At 40.0% G+C, this 21,763-nt stretch overlaps 1 protein-coding gene across 2 annotated transcripts in view; it reads left to right on the plus strand.

The window, feature by feature from the left end:
* LOC309484671 (nectin-2) overlaps positions 1–21,763 on the plus strand; it is a 70,259-nt gene that overhangs the window by 7,867 nt on the left and 40,629 nt on the right. For both annotated transcript variants that reach the window (XM_082151010.1, XM_082151011.1), the window contains exons 2-6: positions 17,458–17,567; positions 17,763–18,015; positions 18,794–19,090; positions 19,457–19,574; positions 21,261–21,409. In XM_082151010.1, coding sequence (XP_082007136.1) covers positions 17,458–17,567; positions 17,763–18,015; positions 18,794–19,090; positions 19,457–19,574; positions 21,261–21,409 — 927 coding nt within the window. The remainder of the gene's footprint in view (positions 1–17,457; positions 17,568–17,762; positions 18,016–18,793; positions 19,091–19,456; positions 19,575–21,260; positions 21,410–21,763) is intronic.

Raw genomic sequence — 21,763 nt, forward strand, 5'->3', positions numbered from 1 at the left:
GAACTGGAGCTTGTCTTGGTGACTTTGAAAGTTTGGAATTTAATGGAACAGTTCATCCAAAACTAGCTATTTTTCCACTGTTGTCTAAACCATTTTTGTTGGTTAACCATTCCATGCCGATCTGGCCCAGCTGGTATAGATATGGTTTCATTTTCCACTGTGGGGCTGATATAAAAAAAGTTTGGAATAATACAAATGTGTTAGTTGTTGCCTTGGTAATGCAAGAGTTTACAAATGAAATGAGATGTAAATGGGGACCACGTAATGGAGGATGAATTTAAATAGTCCGGAGAAACTCATAGAGGTTTAGAACAAGATCAGTTTTGTTTGAACTTTCCCTTAAAGCCTCATTTTAACATACAAACTTACAATTAACTTTTTGTTAGGTATGTTTGCCGAACAATCTTCTTTGTTTTCTTGTTTTCTTCTGACCTCTGATCCTCATTGTGTTTCTTCAGACTTCCCTCTGTGATGTTTTGTCTCATTCTCTTGCTCCTGTCAGCCATTTAACAAACGAGCGCAGTCCATCCTCCCACCAGTCTCTCTCTTGCTCTTTATCCCTTGTTTCTCACTTCTTCCATCTTGAGGATTCAGTCCACTTAACGGGTCTGTCTGACTGCTGGGATGTTCAGTCTGTCACTCTCCAGCGACCATCTTCTCTCTCTCTCTCTCTCTCTCTCTCTCTCTCTCTCTCTCTCTCTCTCTCTCTCTCTGACTCATTATTTCTCTAGTCATGTCTTTTCTTTCTTTCTCAGCTTTGTTGTTGTTCTGCTGTTTCTTTTTGTTTGTTGTGGACTTTCACTCGATGTGTTTAATCCAGTTTGCTTTGTAAAACCAGGACTGTTGATATTTCTTCAGAGTGCTGTGTTTTCTGTGCTGTGTTTGCAGTTATTATTATGACGGGAGAACCCAGGCATGATTCTCGTTCCTGATTTACCTTTCATGTAAAATCATTCTTTCAAATGCAACCAGTCTATTTCTCTCTAATATTTGGATGCAGTCATGTCTTCTGCCCTTTCCTTTCTCCTCTAAAAGAAGGTCTACGTTTCTGCTTCCAATCACACCATTTCTCTTAAAATTGGGTCTGACCTCTCTTTCCTTCTCCCAGTAGTCTTTCTCTTCTCTTGTCTCTTTCCTTTCTTGTCACATTATGTGGTTCATGAAGGTTAAATCTGCGAAATAGCTCATTTTCCATTGTTGAAAGAGAAAAACACATATGTGGAGATGGCAGAGAGCACCATTTGGTGATTCATTTAAAGGTCAAAATACTTTGTAAGAATCAGTGAGAGAATTCACTGACACCTGTGACAATAGATTCTGCGTAGGTGTCGTATTTGCTAGATTTACTTTAAGCTATTGTTTGATGCGTCACACAGCAATGTAAATTCAGTAAAGGTGTTTCGGTCTGGGGTTTTTTGTGTGTGTGCAGTAGTTGGAAGAATGTGTTTTGAGTATCGGTTGTCATCACAATGGAGGAAAAAATTAATTTGCTTTGTAATTTGTAAAAATAGGCTAAGTCACATTATTTCTACAACACTATTACAATTACAATTGTTACTCTGTTTTTGGAGAATTCTGTTGAGTGACTCGCTCATAAAACACAAAAATACACCGACTTCCTCCACCTACTGATGTAAAACACTGAACACTGAAAGTGAATGAATCTGTTTGACTGATAATGTTCCTCGTTTTTAAGTCGCTTTGGATAAAAGCATCTGCTAAATGATTAAATGTAAAGGTATATGTGAACAGAGTCAAAAGATTAGAGTCACTAGAATGAATCAAAATCCCCACTGCTGGCTTATGCCACATTACGCACCAGTTCAGTTCAGTTCAGTTCAGTTCAGTTCAGATGGTAGATGCATTATAATGCATTATTGTATTGTTTGTTTTGAATTCCTCTCTAAATTACACATAATTATTCATTAACATATAGTACCTGTCAGTCACAGCTCAGTTCATCAGTGATGAGCAAAGGGAACATGAAATGGTGACCATGGAGGAACAGAGGAGCCATTGTTTTTGTTCCCTACCTCTTCTAGAATCACACTGCATTTCAAACAAGTGTGTGTGTGTGTGTGTGTGGGGCGAGGGGGGAGACTAAAGAAAGCCCCTCATTGTTCTCTCAGCCATGTCCATTTATACAGGTAAGTGATATGGCAGCGTCGGAGGATCCACCCTTCTCTTCCTCTGCTCTCTAGAGGACAGAAGAATGAAGAGAGGAGAAAATGTTCCTCACACACTTTATGAGGGGTGAATGGATAGTTTTCACCCTGGCTCTCCTTTTTATGGCCCTCTGTGCTCCCTGAGAAGCAAAGCATGATGGGGAATAAAAGTGCTGACACACTGGGTGAATTTTTGTGCCCTCGAAGGGCACTGCGGGAAAAGAACGCTACTTGGGGTCAATCTAAATTAAACTGAGCAGCTCAATCCCTCAATTAGCGAAAGGCTACGTGCTACAGTCATTTCAAGAAAACATTGTAACAAAATGTGTTCACATTTATAGGATTTTTATTTATAATACATTTATATTTACACTATACCATTTAAAAAGTCTGGGCATGGTAAGATTTTTCAAATATTTTTTGGAAAGAGGTCTCTAATGTTCACTAAGGCTGCGTTTATTTTTCAAATTGTTTAATTTAAACAATATATGTATTTAGTTGGCTAATTGTTATCAATCAAATATTCCATTGAAAAATAAACTGATCCATGAATTGTGATTGTGTCTATGTATAGGGTGTGCCAAACTCGTACATATCAGATGACCTGCACCCTTCGGAGTTAGAAAGGCATAGTTCTTATTTTCCAATGAAATTTCCTGATCTCTGTGTGGTTGAGTATTTTCATGCAGCTTTGTATGTGCACGCAAGCTTAACATCTGCTTGTATATCATATGTATGAGTAGACTAACACGATATAAGTGTAAATTTGTTTTCAGTTTGTGAGCTATTCTTCTTCTGTGCCATAACAGAGCCCTCAGGGCAACACGGGCCTGTGAGTGAACGAAAAAGAAAAGAACAGGAAAAAAGCCCCAGGCGGACCAGCTAGCAAGGGATGTAAAATCGACTCTAAGTGATTAGCACTGGAGCATTTTGATTAGGCAGATGCAGCTTAAAAGGCCAGAAATCTCTATTCAGCCTTGTCTTCTCCCATGGAAGTCTATTTATCTGATTTGGACTATTAATAACATTGACAGTTACATATACATTTGGCAGATGCTTTTATCCAATAATACATATTATCAGTTCATGCGTTCCCCAGGAATCGAACCCATGACATTATGCTCTACAGTTTGAGCTACAGGAATGCTAATAATCTTATTGTCAATGTCCACCATATCTCTCTTTATCCTTCTCTCTCTTTCCTGAACATATATACACTCCTCTTCCTCTTTCCCTCACGTCTTCCTTCCTTCCTTCCTTTACCTAAATGTGTGCCGGTATACCACTCCTTCCTGTCTCTCTCAGTCTGTCTGTGTGTGGGGGAGGTCTGTGGGTCCCAGGTTGTAGTGTCCTAGTTTTTCTCTCCTGGTCTCCCTCGTTCCCTTCTCAATGTTTATTTATTTAGATGCTGAGGGAGAGAGGGATGAATAGATGGGTGGGTGAATGAAGGGATGGTTGATGGAGAAGGAGAGGTGTCGGGGAGCGAGAGAGAAAGATTGATTTTTTTAACATTCAGAGGAAGTGTGGCTGACAAACAAGCAGCTCTCACACAGAGGCTATGCAAACACATTTTCTGATGGATTTCAAGCAATTGAAATGGATTTGTTCAAACAACCTTATTGTGCTGCGTGGTTATTCTTTCCTCACCTTGTGTGAGAGATTTTATTTGATGTCATTCCTGATGAGCCGAAAAGAGCAGATGAAACGAATCTCCTTTCTTTAGCATTCCGCTTTTCTCTGAGATCCCCTCGTTCAGTCCTTCGCTTTGATGGGAACTCAAACTGCAAAAGTGAAAACTTTTGTGCATGGATGATCCCTGGCAGTACTTAACAGAGTTGAAATAGTTTCTAGCTAGCAGTCGAAGAATGTAGGTGTTATTTAAAGTCAATGTGATGTTGAAATGAATCTTATTTTGGTCTTAATGCACTTTCCTGGTCTTATTGTGAATAATTCATCAGTGCTGGCATGTTATCTGCTATGATAAAATCAAACTCTCCTTATGTCTCATTAAAAATCCCATTTCACTCTGAAATACATCACATTATGGAAGCTAAATGGGTTGACAATTTCATGTCGACTTTTGAAGCATATTTATACTAAAGAGATAAAAAAAATACTTTTAAAAAATTTGCTTAAAAAAATTGTTAATGCTAATCTTGCTTATAGCGGTTAATCTCCCAGAATTCATTGCATGTATGTATGAATAAATTAATTAGAGCATGGAAAGTTGGACTGCAGAAAGAGATGGATGATGAGAACAGATGGAAAGAAGAGAGACAGTGTGAGCTCAACCTTACACCTGGTGCTCTATAATAGAATAAGACAGGGTTAAATAGTGCACAGATGCTGGTGGAAGTGTGTGTGCGCGACTGCGCGTGCGTGTCTTTCTGCGTGCTTGCGTGCGTGTGTGTGTGTGTGTGCGTGCGTGCATGCATGTGCGTTTGGGAAACAAAATGCTTGAGAAATGTCACCAGAAGTTCATGAATAAAGTAAATCCAAAACGTTTTCTGTTATTGTTAGATTTTGGGTTAAAGTTAGTCTGTCTCTGTAGTAAAACGAATTAGCTTTAATTTAGTCCTGTTTAAATTGTTAAGTAAACATGCATGTGAGTAAATCCAGAGATGCTGTAAAGAATGGCTCTTTGAACTAGCAAGCAAATATTTTGGTTCAGTTCTCTGCGGTTGAGAGATCAATCAAGACAGGCTGAAAGCAAAGCAAACAATGTAGCGTTTGTATATTTTAGCAGCCATTATCAGTCAACAAAACGCTTTGAAAGCCGGTGAGAGGGAGATTCAGAGGCAGATGTGTGTGCGTTTGTGTGCTCTAGTGTGTTTTTCAACATGAGACCTCCAGTGTGATTAATTTCCTCTCAGTTTGATTCATTATTATCTTTCAGCCATTTGCTCTCAATGATAACCTGGGATGAGATAAACCTACCACTAACCGTGTGTGTCTCCATCCCCAGCGGTTACCGGAGACGCAAACTCAGAGGGGTGCTGTGTGTGTGTGTGTGTGTGTGTGTGTGTGTGTGTGGGGGGGTGATGATAATTCATATGTTGCCATGGAAACAGTGTACCCCCCCCCCCCCCCCCCCCCCCCCCCCACACACACACACCCTGTAAGATGTTTGTGTGTTAGTAAGTTTTCGCAAAGTAGATTTTCCTAATCTTTATGACTCATTGAAACACAAGCTACACTTGTGGCAGCAATTTGTGTTTGTCCTCAGTCCACAGTTTTTCATTATATTTGCTTCATGTACAAATGTTAGTTTAATTTTTTCGAAATGAATGTAAAAACAGCCCTGGTGCAGGGCGGCGTTCCTTCGGCACTCAGCTTTAGATGGATGTCCTATTTCTCCTTGCTGCTGCGACTGCCATGCCTTCACGGTGAAGCAGGGTCTGATGAGGACATTTGCACACACACACACACACACACACACACACACACACACACACACACACACACACACACACACACACACACACACACACACACACACACACACACACACACACACACACACACACACACACACACACACACACACACACACACACACACACACACACACTCCCACACTTTCCTTTGGGTTCCTTCATCTTTGAACTCACACAGGCCCTTCTTGTTCCGAGTGTCAGAAAAAGGGAGCGAGAGCACGAGCGAGAGGAACTTCAGCTGTCTGAGGGAGTGAAAGACTCACTCAAGGGGAATGCAGAGCAGGTTACTTCAGCAACAGAGCTCAACTCCAACTCTCACTTCATCTCTCCCCCCCTCCCCTCTCTATCCATATTTCATCTACCGCTCACCCCCACCATGACCATCCACACACACACAAACACACACACACACACACGCACACACACACACACACCACCCTGTGTCTGTCTCTCTCCTCCGCAGGGCAGTGTCTGTGAGCTGATGCTTGTGTCTCTGTGCAGATGTGATGGGAAACAGCTGTTGCGTTTCTCTGCTCGCTCTCATTTTTCCCCACCTCCCGTTCCACCCCTCCTTATCCCTGGAAATAACAGAGTGATGGGTTTACGACCCGTTTTTCAGGACTCCTCGTGTCCGGATTTTCTTTGGCTGATCATTCATAGATAAGGCTGAGTTCCTTCACCGGTCTGTTCTGGAATGTCGCTGTGATTGAAGAGAAGCAGATGTGGAAGCGATAACCTTTGTCTTCTCTTTCCTCTTCCAGGTGTTGTCATAAACCTCTCCTTTAGGGGTCGGAGTCTTTAGGCACCTCACATTTCAATCCAAAATTTGTCCATCACGATTGGCGTACCAATTTTTGTGAATCGATTCAGAATCATTAAAGAAATCATCATGATTGATTGAATCTTTTCCCCCATAGTAACCATCTTGTCTCTTTCTCATCTTTTTTGCGTCTCTTGTTGTCTCATCTCATGTGGTGTCTTCTTTCATCTCACTACTTCTCTTACTCTTTTCATCTCATCTCATCTAAGTGTTTAAGTGATACTCGTCTTTGTTTTGCCATGTCGTCTTTTCTTATCTCTTCTCGTCTCCTTATCTTCTCTTTTCTTATCTCCCATGTGTCCAAGTGATAATTCTCATCCCGTCTCGCCTCGTCTCTTCTCTTGAAAATCTTTTTCTCTTCTCATCAGTCTCATTACTTCTCATATTTTCCTTGTCTCGTCTGTCCCTGTTTCCTTGTCTAATTCTCATTTCTTTTGATGTCATGTCGTGTCTTCTCATCTCTTTGGGTCTCTTGTCTCCATACCTTCTCACCTTTCTCAGGTACTCATGTCATAATAGTCTCGTCTTTTTCTCAACTCTTTCTCGTCTCTTTCTCGTTTTTTTGGTGTTAAACGGATTACGGTCACCTCTGCTCTCTCAGGTGTTAAAGTTCTACGGGTCTCTCTCTCATTTCACCTGCAGATCCTGTCATTTCCAGCAGGTAATTAGTTAGACATCGCTGCTGGAGCGTGTGGGGCATTTGTGTGCGCCTGTGTGCGTTTGTAATTAGCCGCGTCTCTGATGTGCGAGTGTGTTCGTGTGATGTGAAGAAAATCCAGGATGATCCGTTCCTAATCAAAAGTGGTGGCAAATCTCTGCCGCCTCAAGCCTAATCTCCCTCACATCCTTTAAAAGGAGATGCCGGCAGCCAGCTCATTTAACAGCTTATTGCTGCTTGTGTGTGTGTTTCCTTCAGCCTCTCTCGTACATGTCATATTTAGCTCTTTGGTGATCTGCTTAATATATATTGTACTTCTGTTACATTCTCCCAGAAGTCAACAACACGGATGCATGTATTCATTTAATCAGCCCCGTGTTCATTCCTTCTATTTTCTTCTAGTTTATCCCCCTGTCTCCCTCTCTCTCTCTCTCTCTCTCTCTCTCTCTCTCTCATCTCTCTCTCTCTCTCTCTCTCTCTCTCTCTCTCTCTCTCTCTCTCTCTCTCTCTCTCTCTCTCTCTCTCTCTCTCTGTCACCCTCTTTGAAGATCAGTGTAATTATAGGGAGCTAGTTTAATTAATGGGGGGTGTTAGGTGCCGTGCGTGTGCTATCAGCAGATGCAGGTAGTGAGTGATCTCTTGATTGATTTCCTCTTTTATTGTTTGACTTTGACATGACACATGCTGATAAAGGCAGAGGATTCACGTTTAATTTTTCACAAGACAAGTCGCTCTGTGCCAGTATTATCAAGAGAAACATTATCAACATTTTTGAAACACGGACTCATTTCTGTTGGTCATCGTGATGGAGTAGATGTTAAACCTGACCTCATCCGCCATGTTGTGTGTGTGTGTGTGTGTGTGTGTCCTTCCATCTCACAGAAAAGCAGCACAGATTTGTGATCTGGATATTTCTGTTTCTGCATTCTTTTGCTGTGAATTAGCAAGATTTATTTATAATGATGATAATGGTTTAAATCAAATGAGCTTTATAGTTTACCACACACGCACCCCAGCAGAACATTTACCAACTTTCAGCCAATACCCGTTTGCCATAGACCGCGACCCGAACCGCACCTGCATTACATTTACATTTATTCATTTAGCAGACGCTTTTATGCATCTACGTATTATGTATGTAGTCCATTAAATCTTCTACATCAAATAGACAAAAAATATTTTCTTACGTAACACAAGCAATCAAACAACATTATGCATTCTGAGTTGATGCATTTAAGAAAAACAGACACACAGCCCAATATGGTAATAATTAAAAGAACAAAAAATGAGAGCGTGCATCCATCGTGTAAATGATACAAAACTTTTGCCTACGTCATGTGAACAATCTGCCAATACCAGGCTATTTTGAACAAGTGTGCATAAATCACACCATAGGCTATACAGATGTTTAGAAGGCTCTATAAGTTAAAAGAACATATAGCCAAATGTGAACCTTTACTGCCATATAACATAGGGGATATTTTAGCGGATTTACTAATCCGCTTGTCTCTGCTGAAACTCTGCAGTGTATAGCCAACGTGGCCATTGATCCTCTTAGCAGGATGAAAGATAAAACTTTTATTCAAACTGCGAATAGATTATATAGGCTACTGAAAGCGAGCAAAGAGCGCTGAAGCTGTCAATCACTTAAGTTGCAGTGCGCAAACGCTGTGCTCAACGCTGCAAAGCACGTCGTAATTAGAAACCTTTGACGTTCTTTAGATTGCAGAGCGTGAACACGAATAAGCACGGGACCTTTGAAAGCAACTTCCTATCAGTGGGCACCGAATTGAGTCGAAATAGTCCTGGCTGTTGGACCCACAGTCTGCCCGTGCCTATTGATTCCCACTAATGACCACTTAAATATTATTCCACCCTTTACATCAAATATTCCGCATGCAAGACTTTGCCTACAACTGTGTCTACGGACCTACAAAATTACAGACGAAAAAGCTAAACGCTTATATACAGAGAACACTGACAGTCAGATGAGATGTGTAAATCAGAATATATCTGTACACCATCATCTTACCAAATCAGGTAGAAGAACAATCTTTATTATTATTCTTCAAGAAAAGTTAACACTTTCTTTAGTTGCCATCAAAAAAGAAAGAAAAAAAGAGAAGATCAAAGGTATCAAGTAAATGATCAGATTTAGCGAATTGAGCAAAAAGAACACGGCGCATCGCATTAACACCTCAGAACCAAATCATAATTCGTATTCATGAGACACAGCAATTCCATTAAGTAAAAAGACTAAGTGGAGTACAAATATTACCTAGCAATGTCATTGTGAGCTAATTACCATTTATGAGCCCTTTATTCACCATAAAGTGATGTCATCTAAACCTCGTTCCAACACTGCTACTCCCAAGTAGTGAAATGCTTGGTTAATGTGTTCAGTGGAATGTGTCTTAGCCTTGTAAATGTGCTGCTGTCTGTCCACACGCACGGCTCACCCCAACTGCCCCCTTATTCTCCTCGGATGGGCTGTTTTGTGTCTGTGTGCTGTGCTAACACTGGCCATTTAGCTCCTTTGAGCCGAGTGTTTACTGACTCTCTGTGTGTTTACAGACACCGTAATGAATGTACGTTCAGAAAGCGTGCTGTGAATGCGTCTGAGGGGGTCTGTGGACTTTGATTTGTGCTCAGTACTCTAAACAATCCTGGCTAAAACTTTATAATACTTGAATTTATAGCATTTGCAAATATAACATTATATAATGCTTGAAGGACTACTTGTTAACAAACGACATGCAAGAAACGCTGATGAACAACAGGACAGTTTGTGCATTTGATGTACATTTTGATTGACTGGGATTGCAGTTCACGTTCAGTATGAACTGATACATTTATTGCCGATGGAACTTATCGCATCGTGCCTGGTTAAGACACGGTATCATATATGTGTTCAAATAGTTACAAAAGTTCAGATAAAAGTAAAAAATTTCAGAATCAACTCTGTTTGATTTGAGTTGCAGTTCTATTTAGGTTTGATTAGATTGTGATTCATTTGGTTGTGTATTTCAGTAATATTGACTATTTTACTTGGTTTTGAATGAAATTCACTTTTCTCTAATGTAACAACATTTTCAAATTGACATTTTTGTAAAACTATTACAAAACTATAAACTCATGAACACTTTTGGTTACAAACTCTCATAAAATAATTTAGAAAGTCTGCCAGTCTTTTTGGATGATTCATTGAAAAGGCAGAACAATAAGAGTAATTTATTCATGAAAGGTGCAACGCTGGTTGTATGTTTTGATTTACTAAAAAGAATAATTTAAAAGACTCATTTGTTTGCAATCTGACTATACAGTAAATGTCACTGTGTCGCCCCAAGGACATTTGAAAAAGAAAAAAAAAGATGTCGTCTTGCCATTATATTTTCAGTTCACACAGTATTTTCATCTAATTTTCAATAAAGGTTGTGTTCACACTTGAAGTTTGGTTCGCTTGGTTTGTTTTTTTCCGGACCAAAAAAGGTTCTGGTCCGCTTAGCGTTCTCATTGGCATTTTTAACACCGAACCTAAAGGCATTGGGATATGTTCACAACCTGATTGGTCTGCTTTTATGACGTATATTTCGAGACGGAACTTGCCAAACATCCAAAACAATGCTGTGTGCTGGGCTAAATACGCTCGTTGTATGTGTGTAACCTACATATGATGGTATTTTGTAGGTTACGACGTGAGGAGACGTGGTATAACAAGAAAAAACAGGTATGCTTGAGCATTCTGTCCTTTTTAAGGTCGCATCTTGTGACACCATGTTCCGTTTTTGGTTAATTTACATGTTTTTGGTCCATGTTGCGTTCATATTTCATTCGTATTCGTTTCATTCATATTTCAGCGTTCACTTATTCAAATGAACCAACAGAGCAGTCGCACCAAAGTTAGTTTTAATCAAACCAAACATGCCAAGTGTGAACCACATCATGTGTTGAATATTTTATTTCTTTTTTTTTTACTAATTACATTCACAAAACCGAACACAAAAAGTAAGTACAAGAGAGAGTAAGACTAAACAAAAGTCATTCTGCCTCCTAGATCAGCTCTTCTGAGGATTGTTTAGGTAAATGCGAGCCTGCTGTGAGCTTGTATTGTACACGATTGAAGCCTGGTATAATGTGATTGGCTGCGGTCTCTTAGCTATGGCTGGAGATTGTGCTATCTCTTTACTTTACCCAGAAGCGACTAACCGAACGGGTTCCCTCCTTCTGGAAAATGCAGGAATCCTATTACACACCACACACAGATGGAGGCAAGTGTGTTTGTGTGTGTGCAAGGCAGCAGAAGTAAAGAGAAACCAGAAGTGTTTAATTATTGGATTCAATCTGTATTTTGTTCAAAGGCTAGTCATGCGATCTTCCACATATCACTTATGTTTGCAATATGACCTCTGAAAAAAAGGAAGTTCTTTGCGTCGAAGTTATTCATGACTTCTAGATGCAAAACAGCTACTTTGGATGTGTTTTGTGAGCTCACTTCTAGATATAGTTAATTTTGTACAATTATTTTAAACGTCAATATTAATGAATGAAATAGAAGTAATACACATGAAATTAAAAAGCTCTTCTGGGGACATTTTCTGACATTTTGTCCCCACAAGGACAAAGTGTGTTTTCCACACACACAAAGTGCTTCCAGATTAGTCTTCAGATTACCTCTGAGCTCTGTGTGTATTATGTGTGTGTTTGTTGAAGCATTCAGTGTGGTCTGTGTCAATTGTGGATGGTTTTTGTTGTCTCTAATCTTAAGGATTTGTGAACACAAACAAATAGCAATCTTTCGTCTCTTTATCTCGTCTCATCTGATTGGTCACCCCTGGCCAGTGACATTTTAAGTGACATGAATTGATGATTGACAGCTGTTACAAGCCCAGAATACATGCAGGCAAAACGAGGAACAACTGTAGTGATGCACAAGCTGTGTCACTCCTAATCGAAAATGAGAAGCCTATGATTTATTTGGGTGAAACGCTTCTCTTTCAGTCCTTGCAAAAAGCATCTTGTTATTTCTTGTCTCTCTCTCTCGGTCGTAAGTGGCAGATGAATAATTTAGCCTGTAGGATGGAAGTCCCTTCGCCCTGGTCATGTGTCACTCTTCTCAATCTGTGTGTGTTGCACGTGTTTGTACAAAGAGGCAAATGGATGATGATTTGTGCTTCATTTCAAGCTGCACATGGCCCTCATTCTTTCTCTCAGGCCTCATTAGCTCATAATTGTGAGTCTGTGTGTGTGTGGTAAAAGGGAACAGGGTTGTGTGAAAACTGCTCTTTTTCCTCTGTGTGTGTGTGTGTGTCTCTAGTATCATTTGAGCTCCTCATAAGACCGCACACGCTTGAGTAGAAACAATTCTGTTTTTAAAACTGCATTGTGTGCAATTTAAATATTTGTACTACTCAGTTTTAGCTATTTGAGTGATGATTATAAAATAAGGTTGATTTATTAAATTATTATTCATTTGTTATTTACTTTTGGGTTCGGTTTCGGCCCAGAATTTTCATTTTGGTGCATCCCTAGTCGAAATGATCACACGAAATGATGGTGTATTCTGAAGGGCACGAAATCACATATTTACATTGTTAAAGGATATGCTAAAGTATGTTTAAATATAAATACATCCACCATTGACCTATGTCTTTGACGTATGACATACCATGAGAATAATTTACCTTGGTGTTAAACAAGCATAATATAACAAGTACAAATTTCTTTCATCATTTACTCACTATCATGTTGTTCCAAATGTATATGACTAACTTTCTTTTGAGGAACAAAAAAAACAATATTTTGAGAAATGCCGTTTTTGTTTTTGGTCTATACAATGAAAGTTAATGGTAACCTGTTTGGTCACCAACATTCTTCAAAATATCTTTTTTTGTGTTCAGCAGAAACATTTAGACTTAAAACAAACAGCCTGAGTTCTCTACTATTTTTGTTATACTTTTTGAATCTGATGGCTTCTCATCTCCTGCGGCCTCGTGGGACAGCAAAGTGTCCACTGGTAGCACACTTCAGAATCTCAGCAGATGCAATAAGTCATCTGGGGATTGTTCACCTACTGTTTCATGAATACTGAGCACTGGGACATCTGACATCCAGTCTTTTGACATGCTGTACTTTGCACACTGTATTTTTTTTCTTCTTGGTTTCCAGTAAGAAACTTCCTTTACCTTATGTTACAATATATTATGCAATACACACTGCTGTTAAAAAGTTTGGGGGTTTGAAAAAAACCTTTTATGCTCACTAAGGCTGCATTTATTTGATTAAATGTACAGTAAAAACAGATATATAGTGAAATATTATTACAATTTGAAATAACTGTTTTATATTTTAATATATTTTAAATTTACATTTATTTGTGTGATGGAAAAGCTGAATTTTCAGCATCATTACTCCAGTCTTCAGGATCACATTTTCCTTCAGAAATCATTCTAATGTGCTGATTTGTTGCTCAAGAAACATTTCTTATTATTATCAATGTTAAAAAAGATTTTTGCAGTGTATTCAGATGCAGGGATTGATCCTTGTTGCTCATATGGGGGGAACACGGTTTGAATTTAGCCTGCGTCTTTGAGCCAAGGTCCCTTTTATTCCCCAGCTTTCCTGTCTCCTCTCTACTGTCTCTATCAATAAAAAGTGGAAAAAGTCCCCAAAAACAGAAGGTCCAGTTTCACACTTCCAGACATCTGCGTATGCAAATAAACATGTTTACTGTACGCGCTAACACACGCATGCCCGCGCTCCCCACAGACCCCCTCCAGCTGTTCGTTTCCATCTGTTCCCACCCCTCAATCTTTATTCCTCTCTCTGCACACATCAGCTGTGTCATGAATGATTCTCATTCACCCACTGGACATCTCCATTTTCCTGCAAACCACGCATTTTCTCCGATTATGTGTGAGTGTGAGCGATAATAAGCTCTGCGGACAGAACCTGAATGCTCCGTCATCTGTCCTTGCGTTATAAAATGAAGGTCTACTCACACACACACACACACACACACACACACACACGCGCAATTGGTAGTCACAGCGCGTTGTCTGCCATCTAAACTCTCATTCTGGGCACTCGTCTGTCACTGTCCGCACTGGACTGAACAGTTTTTCTCCCAGGTTGGAGGGATGAGAAGCAGGAGCTCACTAGATTTAAGACAGCGGTGTTCTCTGTGTGTGTGTGTGTGTGACATGATGATGGGTGACAGGCCCCCGAATGGTGGTGTGTGATTTACATAAACGCCCTCTGAGTGTGTGTGTGGCATGTCACCTGCAGGCGGCAAGCACAGAGAAAACAAGGGTGACACACAGCCTCTGTCTTTCATTGTGTTTAACATGCCGCTTTGGACCTTAATCCGGGCAGATGCCGTATTTAATATTATACAAATGGTAACAGTTGATGGATAGACATACAGTGTTTTTAATGGGATGTAATGCTGTGTAACTGTGCCGATTGTTCAGTACAGGGGTTTTCAAAGGAGCCCCGAATATATTAATCCTCTTATGATGGATACCCTCCATATTATATATATATATATATATATATATATATATATATATATATATATATATATATATATATATATATATAATATATATATACACATGTATATGTATATGTTTGTGTGTGTGTGTTTTACTACATTTCCACTAACAAAATTGAATGTTGTCTGGACATTTTAGCTAGGATATATATATATATATATATATATATATATATATATATATATATATATATATAAAATTTATTTTTTACTTGCCAGTTTCAAATGATTGAAAAGCATTGAAAATGGCTTTCCAAAACATTTTCACAAAATAACTGTAGGATGTCAAAAACCAGATGTGACATTGGATTTAAGACAACCAATTTGTACAGTATATGGTACCATACGTGTATCCCTTACAGCCTTTTTATTTGCGTGAAATTAAATACTCCATCTACACTGACTGAGGTTGTCTGCATCTCTCCTGTGCTTTCAGTTTATTATTTAATCTCTATATCTTCTACCCACTTCCCTTCTTTCTATTTACACAATGTGCTGTTGTATGTTAAGGTGAGAACTGTGTGTTTAGTGTTCTGATGGACCGCTGACTCCCTCTACACATCAGTGTAATGACCTATCCACACTCTCCATCCAGAGAGAGACGGCGAGGGAGATTTTCAATAACAGGGCTCAGCGGTGCTAAACGCAGGCTCAGAAGTAATCGCCTCCGTGGGCTCACACACACACACACACACACACACACACACACATTCGTCTCAGTTTGAGCACCTGCGGAAGACAAAAAAGAGACACGGTGGGGTCCACAAGACCACTAGTGGGAAAAAACATGCTTCAGTTTTGTCTAAATAAATTCTTTTTTTTTTTTTACACATTTTTAATTTATACACGTTATATTATTAGCATTACAGTTTGGGTGAAAAGTTGAGAGAAAAATAACTGTCTTAGTATTTGTGTTTCCTCTTTTGCTTTAATGGCAACAGCACTCAAGTTGTATGAACTCCGCACGTTTGAGCTTCAATGGAAAAACCTCTGATGGTCAGTACAGAGTCAAATGATCAATGTCACAAATTACTTTGTGACCTAGAAATTTCGAATCCCATATTTGTGGACTTTTGAACCATATGTTCCAGATAAAAATAAGGAAGCAATTGAGAGTTCTCATAAAACATGTTTACTTTTTTAAGCTGCGTCTTGATACCCTTTTCTTTCCTCCTTTTCTCACCTTCACAGTTTTGACGTGGCCGTGTTTTTTTTTGTTTTTTTTGCGAGTTTCAGTCTTTTCAGCTGGTTAGCAGACAAACCGGTCTAACTAGTTTTATACCTATAATACTGTAGGGTTTTTTCATTCCGCTCTCGCTCTTAAGCTCATTTACACTACAGACATTTTTCCATTTTCTATTGTCAGTAGTGTAGTGATGCATGAAGCACGGCTCACATGGAAGTCACTTTCAAACCAAGCAGTTCTCTTTTGGTGCGAATGCTGCAAACTCATGTGACCCAACTTGAACCTAATGTGAAATCTGTGTGGGTAAATCTTGCGCAAATCCCTATTGAAATGACATTATTTCAACTGCAAATTTGGTGATCAACAGTATGTTTTATGAGTGAGTTTTAAACCTTTATGCAGTAGATTTGCCACTTTTATAATATCATTGTAGAGCAGTGGTTCTCATTGTACTTTTCTCAAACTAAAAATAAAGACAAAGATTTTTTTAATTGAAAAATGTGCAATGAAAAACAATTTTTCCTTCCCTGCAATAGTTTCACTTTCTAATGTCGTTGAATCATTGAAAAATATAACAGTATGAGAGAATAATAGATCAGAACTTTTAATTTAAATAAAAAATAAATGTTCAGTATCCAAGGTTATTTTCCGTAAACGAAAACTGAAACTAAGACTCAAACTATTGGTCAAAAAACATTTTCGTAAACTGAAATAAAATAGAAATTTCAACATAAATGAAAAACTAAAACGAAACTAACAGCAGTTACTAAAAAACTAACTGAAATAAAATAATAGTTTTCGTAATTAATAAGCTCTCATCCTGTACTGGAAAATCACTTTTTTCCATTCCACTTTATTTTTCAATGTATGACCGCCTCACGTCTTTTGCATCGTTTCGCGCTCAAGTTAAAATAAGTTCAACTTTTAAAAGACGCGTCTCGAGTCCTTACGCTTTTTCCCCATTCCACTGCCCGCGTCTTTTTTCCGTTTTTCAAAGCAAAACCGCTTTCTGTGTGAACCAGCCCTAAGAAGCAGAAATGGCCAAATAAGCATGTCCATCATGTCTAAACTGTATGCAAATACAGCTGTACCTTAATTCCAAATAAGATAACCATCTCATGTGAAACTAAACAAGATACCACACATATTAGACAAGATACCACACTTGCTCTGACATATACAGTACTCCCATGGTACTTTACTGTGTTTTGGGTGCAATTTTCACTTCTTTACCACATTACACCCCCATTGACGTCGTGCGCACACGGACACACTCCTGTGCTGGTGAATGTGCTCTGTCAGGGTTGTGTTGGATGATGAATGCTTTAGGCAGAGAGCGAGCTGAATGCTATTTTTTCATAGAAACTTTCACACACGCTTGCACACACACATTCACATTTAGATTCTCACCATCTCGCACACCCTGGCTGAGATCAGAAACATTGGCCTACTTGCTGTTTGGTTGTAACCTCATTTATCATTTCTCATTTTGTCATCCCTGAACTCCTAGACTACTCCAGTGTGTGCTAAATTTCTCTCTGGATGCGCTCGGCGAGGTGGTCGCGGGTCATCTGAATTTAGCCAAACAGAAGTGAAGGTTGTTTCCTGTTCTCATGGCCTTTTCTCATTCTCTTTCCAGGGTCGTTGGCTCAGCGTGTGAGGGTGGATGCAGAAGTCGTGTCATACCCTGGTCAGGCTGTGACACTGCGTTGCCAGTTTCCGAATCCAGGCGAAAACCAGCTCACGCAGGTCTGAAATCAACTTCATGTTACCTGCCAGTCTTAAGCAGAGCTGTGGAACCCAACGAACAAGAGTTTGTAGAAAGAACTTGTTTGTTGGGCTCGTATTGAGAACTTTCTGAAAGTGTTTATGTGCTGTAATCATCACCTGCTTTGGTTGGTCACCTGCTGAATTTAGTTTGGATTTGTTTCCTCTGGCATGCAGGTGTCATGGATCTTTGAACAGACTGACGTAGAGAGAACCAACATCGCAGTCTTCCATCCAAAATTTGGGGCAAATTACCCTACCAAATCCCCTCTATATGGGCGTGTCCGTTTTGTAACAGACCCGCCCACTTTGGAAAACCCATCCATTCAGATTACAGATGTGAAGATGACAGACGAGGGACGATATATCTGTGAATATGCCACCTACCCTTCCGGCAACGAACAGGGAGTGTCTTCACTGGTCATGCTGGGTGAGTGTGTGTTTGTTTGCACCAGAGAAAAGAACATTAAAACTTGGGGCTTTGCTTAAGAGCTGCAACAAATAATCAGTTAAATAATTAAAGATTTACCAAGAACAACAACAACAACAAATCAACAACAAATTTGTATTATTGATTAGATGAATATGTAATGAGATTTATTTGTACATTTGTGTGTATAGCATAAGCACTATGTGCATTCATAAAATGATATTGTATTATAATTAATAATATATTAATAAAAAAAAGTTTTTTTGTTTTTTTTTAAACACAATTTAAAACACAAGTGACAGCTTGGTCGCGGTATAAAAATATTTCTAAGTTGCAGCCTTATTTTGCTTCAAAGAGTATGTGTGTGTACGCATACTCACGTCTGTGTCCATTTGCGGGCTTAAAGGGGATTTATATATGGTATTGTCAGACCAATTGTGCTGCTGTTAATGTGTGTGAAATGTGGCAGTAACCTTGGCCGGGCTCTCGCTCGCTTGCCCCCTCCCTTCTCTCTCTCTCCGCTATTGATCTGCCTGCTTATCATGCTGAGAGGCCGTCGCTTCCCTGTCGTTCCCCGTCTCCCCTGCTTTTCTCCTTTCCCTCTCTTTGATGTCTTTCTCAGAGCGAAACGTGAGTACAATGTGAGCGCTGTGCTAGCGTGTGGCAGGACAAGCCGATCTGTGATCTTCCCGTCTCCACTTCCTCCCCTCCTCCTCCCTTACCCTCCTTCACATTATAGCATCAAATAAAGGTCAAACTCTCTCTCTTTTTCTCACAGCTAAACCAAAGAACATGGCTACAACTATCACAGTTACTGCCGGCACAACCCCGGTCATTGTGGCGCGGTGTGAATCATCCAATGGCCGTCCGGCAGCGACCATTTCTTGGTCCACGGCGCTTAACGGAAATGAGACGACGCCAATGAAGACGGACAATGCGGATAATACGGTCACCGTCCAGAGCACCTACATGCTGGCTCCGCAGCCAGCGGATAATGGCAAAGACATCAGCTGCATAGTGTCGCACCGTACCATGTCCAAGCCTGAAACCTTCCCCATGAAACTTGTTGTTGAATGTAAGATATCAATCAGACCATTAACTGCACCAGCAACTACTGATCCAAATGATGTTACGCTAAGCATTCCCTGTTGCTATAGCTGATAATTGCTGTAGTGAGTCATGTCTCAATCGGTCCAGGCCAGTAATGTGTCTCAGAATATGCCAAACATTAGTAAAGGTCATCAAGCAAATTACCCTGAGGCTTTACAGTGCTGCTTGGACCAGAAACATGAGCTAAGGGTCAATGAGGTCATCATGGAGTTAGCTGACAGACCGTATCAGTGTTCAATTTACCTAAGACTTCAATGGTGCAAGGCTAAACTCATTCATTAAGGCTAGTTGTTCGATCCTCCTATTCACTCTGTCTTTCTTTCTTTATCAGATCTTCCCCAGGTGCAGATCGTTGGGTACGATAACAACTGGTACAGGGGCCGGACAAGTGCGTTTTTGACCTGTCAGTCTGATGGAAACCCCCACCCCACCACTGTCACCTGGAAAACGTGAGCATTTCTTTTCACTTTAAGTTCTGTTTAGTCTGAGCCTTAAATTGGGTTTACGCTGTAGAATTTTAGCCACCTTTTTGCTGTTTTTCTAAAAAACATTGTAAAATGATTGTAAAATACTTAATAGGGCAAAATCTACAGGCTTTGATCACTTTGTGCAGGGTTGTCCTAACCTGCTCCTGAAGGGCCACTTATTTGCAGAGTTTAGCTTTAACACACCTTCCTGGAAGTCTCTAGTGATCTTGTTTGGCTGGTTCAGGTGTGTTCAGGGATGTCCAGTCCTGCTCCTAGAAGGCCACCTTCCAGTCGGGTTTTGCTTCAATCCTGATTAAACACACCTGAACTAATCAGTGTCTTCAGGATTAATAAAAGCTTCCAGTCAAGTGTGTTGGGGGCAGGTAGGAGCTAATCTCTGCAGAACATTGGCCCTTCAGGAGCAGGACACCCCTAGCCTATGCAAAGAATCTCAGTAACAGACAAAGTTCAGTCAGTGTCAGTCGCACAGTGTGGTGACTTCTATGAGATGTTAATTGGACGATTGGGACCAACGTCTTGGCTATGATGTGTATCATTGATGTTGCACAGTGTGGCATGGCTTTTACTCAAAACTTCAATGGGAATATATTAGGGATGTCCCGATACCACTTTTTCACTTCCGATACCGCAGCTTTGGCTATTTGCCGATACCGATATCAATCCGATATTTTTATTTTATTCTTGAACTAATACTACTAATAATAATAAAATATATAGAAGCACTTTGCTCAATTAGCCACCTAAAAACATCTCACTCAAATGGAGAACAAATACTTCTCCAGTATATAGTCCACAACAACAGTTGATTATGAAAGACTGCCACCCTTTATTCAAACACTACAAAAAAATTAAAAAATAAATAAAAATACAGGTTCTCGTGCTCTCTCTCTCTCTCTCTCTCTCTCTCTCTCTCTCTCTCTCTCTCTCTCTCACTCACACACACACACACACACACACACACACACACACACAAATTCCATACAGAGGTATGAGGGATTTGTTACTCTCTCACTCACTCACACTCACTCTCTCTCTCTCTCTCTCTCTCTCTCTCTCTCTCTCTCTCACATATTTATTTAATGTCATTAAAGTCTTTAAATGTATCCCGCTTCCCGCTTCCCGCCTCCTTCTTCCCATAACAACAAACTGCGTTACACTGGTGCAGAAACCCGGGAAGGAAGAAGTAGGCGGGAACATTTAAAGACTTTAATGACATAAAATAAATGAACAACAAAACGAAAGTAAAAGACAGCAGCCTTTCACAGATGAGGTGTGATCTTTAGAATGATGAGTAGTGTTTTTACCGTAGTGTTAAACCGTCACAGGAAGTGGTGTCATTTCACACTGGTAAAACACTCGGGACATCCCTACTGTCTGACAAGCAATACTGTAAAAATGTTGGTGTTTACCCAAAAATGGAAAGACACTTTTTTTTCAATGCCAGTCTATTATTGTGGTATCAATAATTTCAAATAAACCCACCTCTAAACGGCATGACAAAACAGACTGTTGTCAGTCAGATTGCTTCTTCCTGTCTAAGTGGGTGGTTCTTGGCCAGAATAAGTTGCAAAGTGAACCGGACATAATGCTGATAGTCATGAGGTATTTTAAAAGTTAGGATAATATTGTCTGAATGTTGTCCCACAGTTTGTCCGGGCTGATGCCTGAAACAGTGCAGGTGCAGGAAAACCGTCTAGCTGTCCAGAAGGTGGATGACACAATAAATACCACCTTCATCTGTGAGGTCAAGAACAGCTTGGGATACGGCAGAGATCAAATCACCGTCTTCGTGAGGGGTGAGTCTGTCTATAGTATTTCATAACAGGACCCTCACACATTTATACAGTGGTGAGTGTGAGGTGGTGACAGAGGTACTAGTTGGAAATTTAGACTCAATTTCAGACAAGCAAGGGGTTACAGTTCAGGCATAAGGCAGTTTGTTGGCACTTTCATTGTCTGTCTGTATGTTTGTTTTATTCGTCACTCTATTTGTCATCAAGATCACCTTGCATGCGCTGTCATCCCTCAGCATTCAGCTGTTCCTCTCTATGGTGGCGTTTTTACTTTAGTCTGAGTTTTTTGTTGATCTTGAAAATGTGACACAGGTTCCGTAGAATTCTAAAGGACGTTTTCGGAAGAGAGGAGTGTGT

The sequence above is a fragment of the Leuciscus leuciscus genome, assembly GCF_965113295.1.
Source record: "Leuciscus leuciscus genome assembly, chromosome: 20".
NCBI lineage: Eukaryota > Metazoa > Chordata > Actinopteri > Cypriniformes > Leuciscidae > Leuciscus > Leuciscus leuciscus.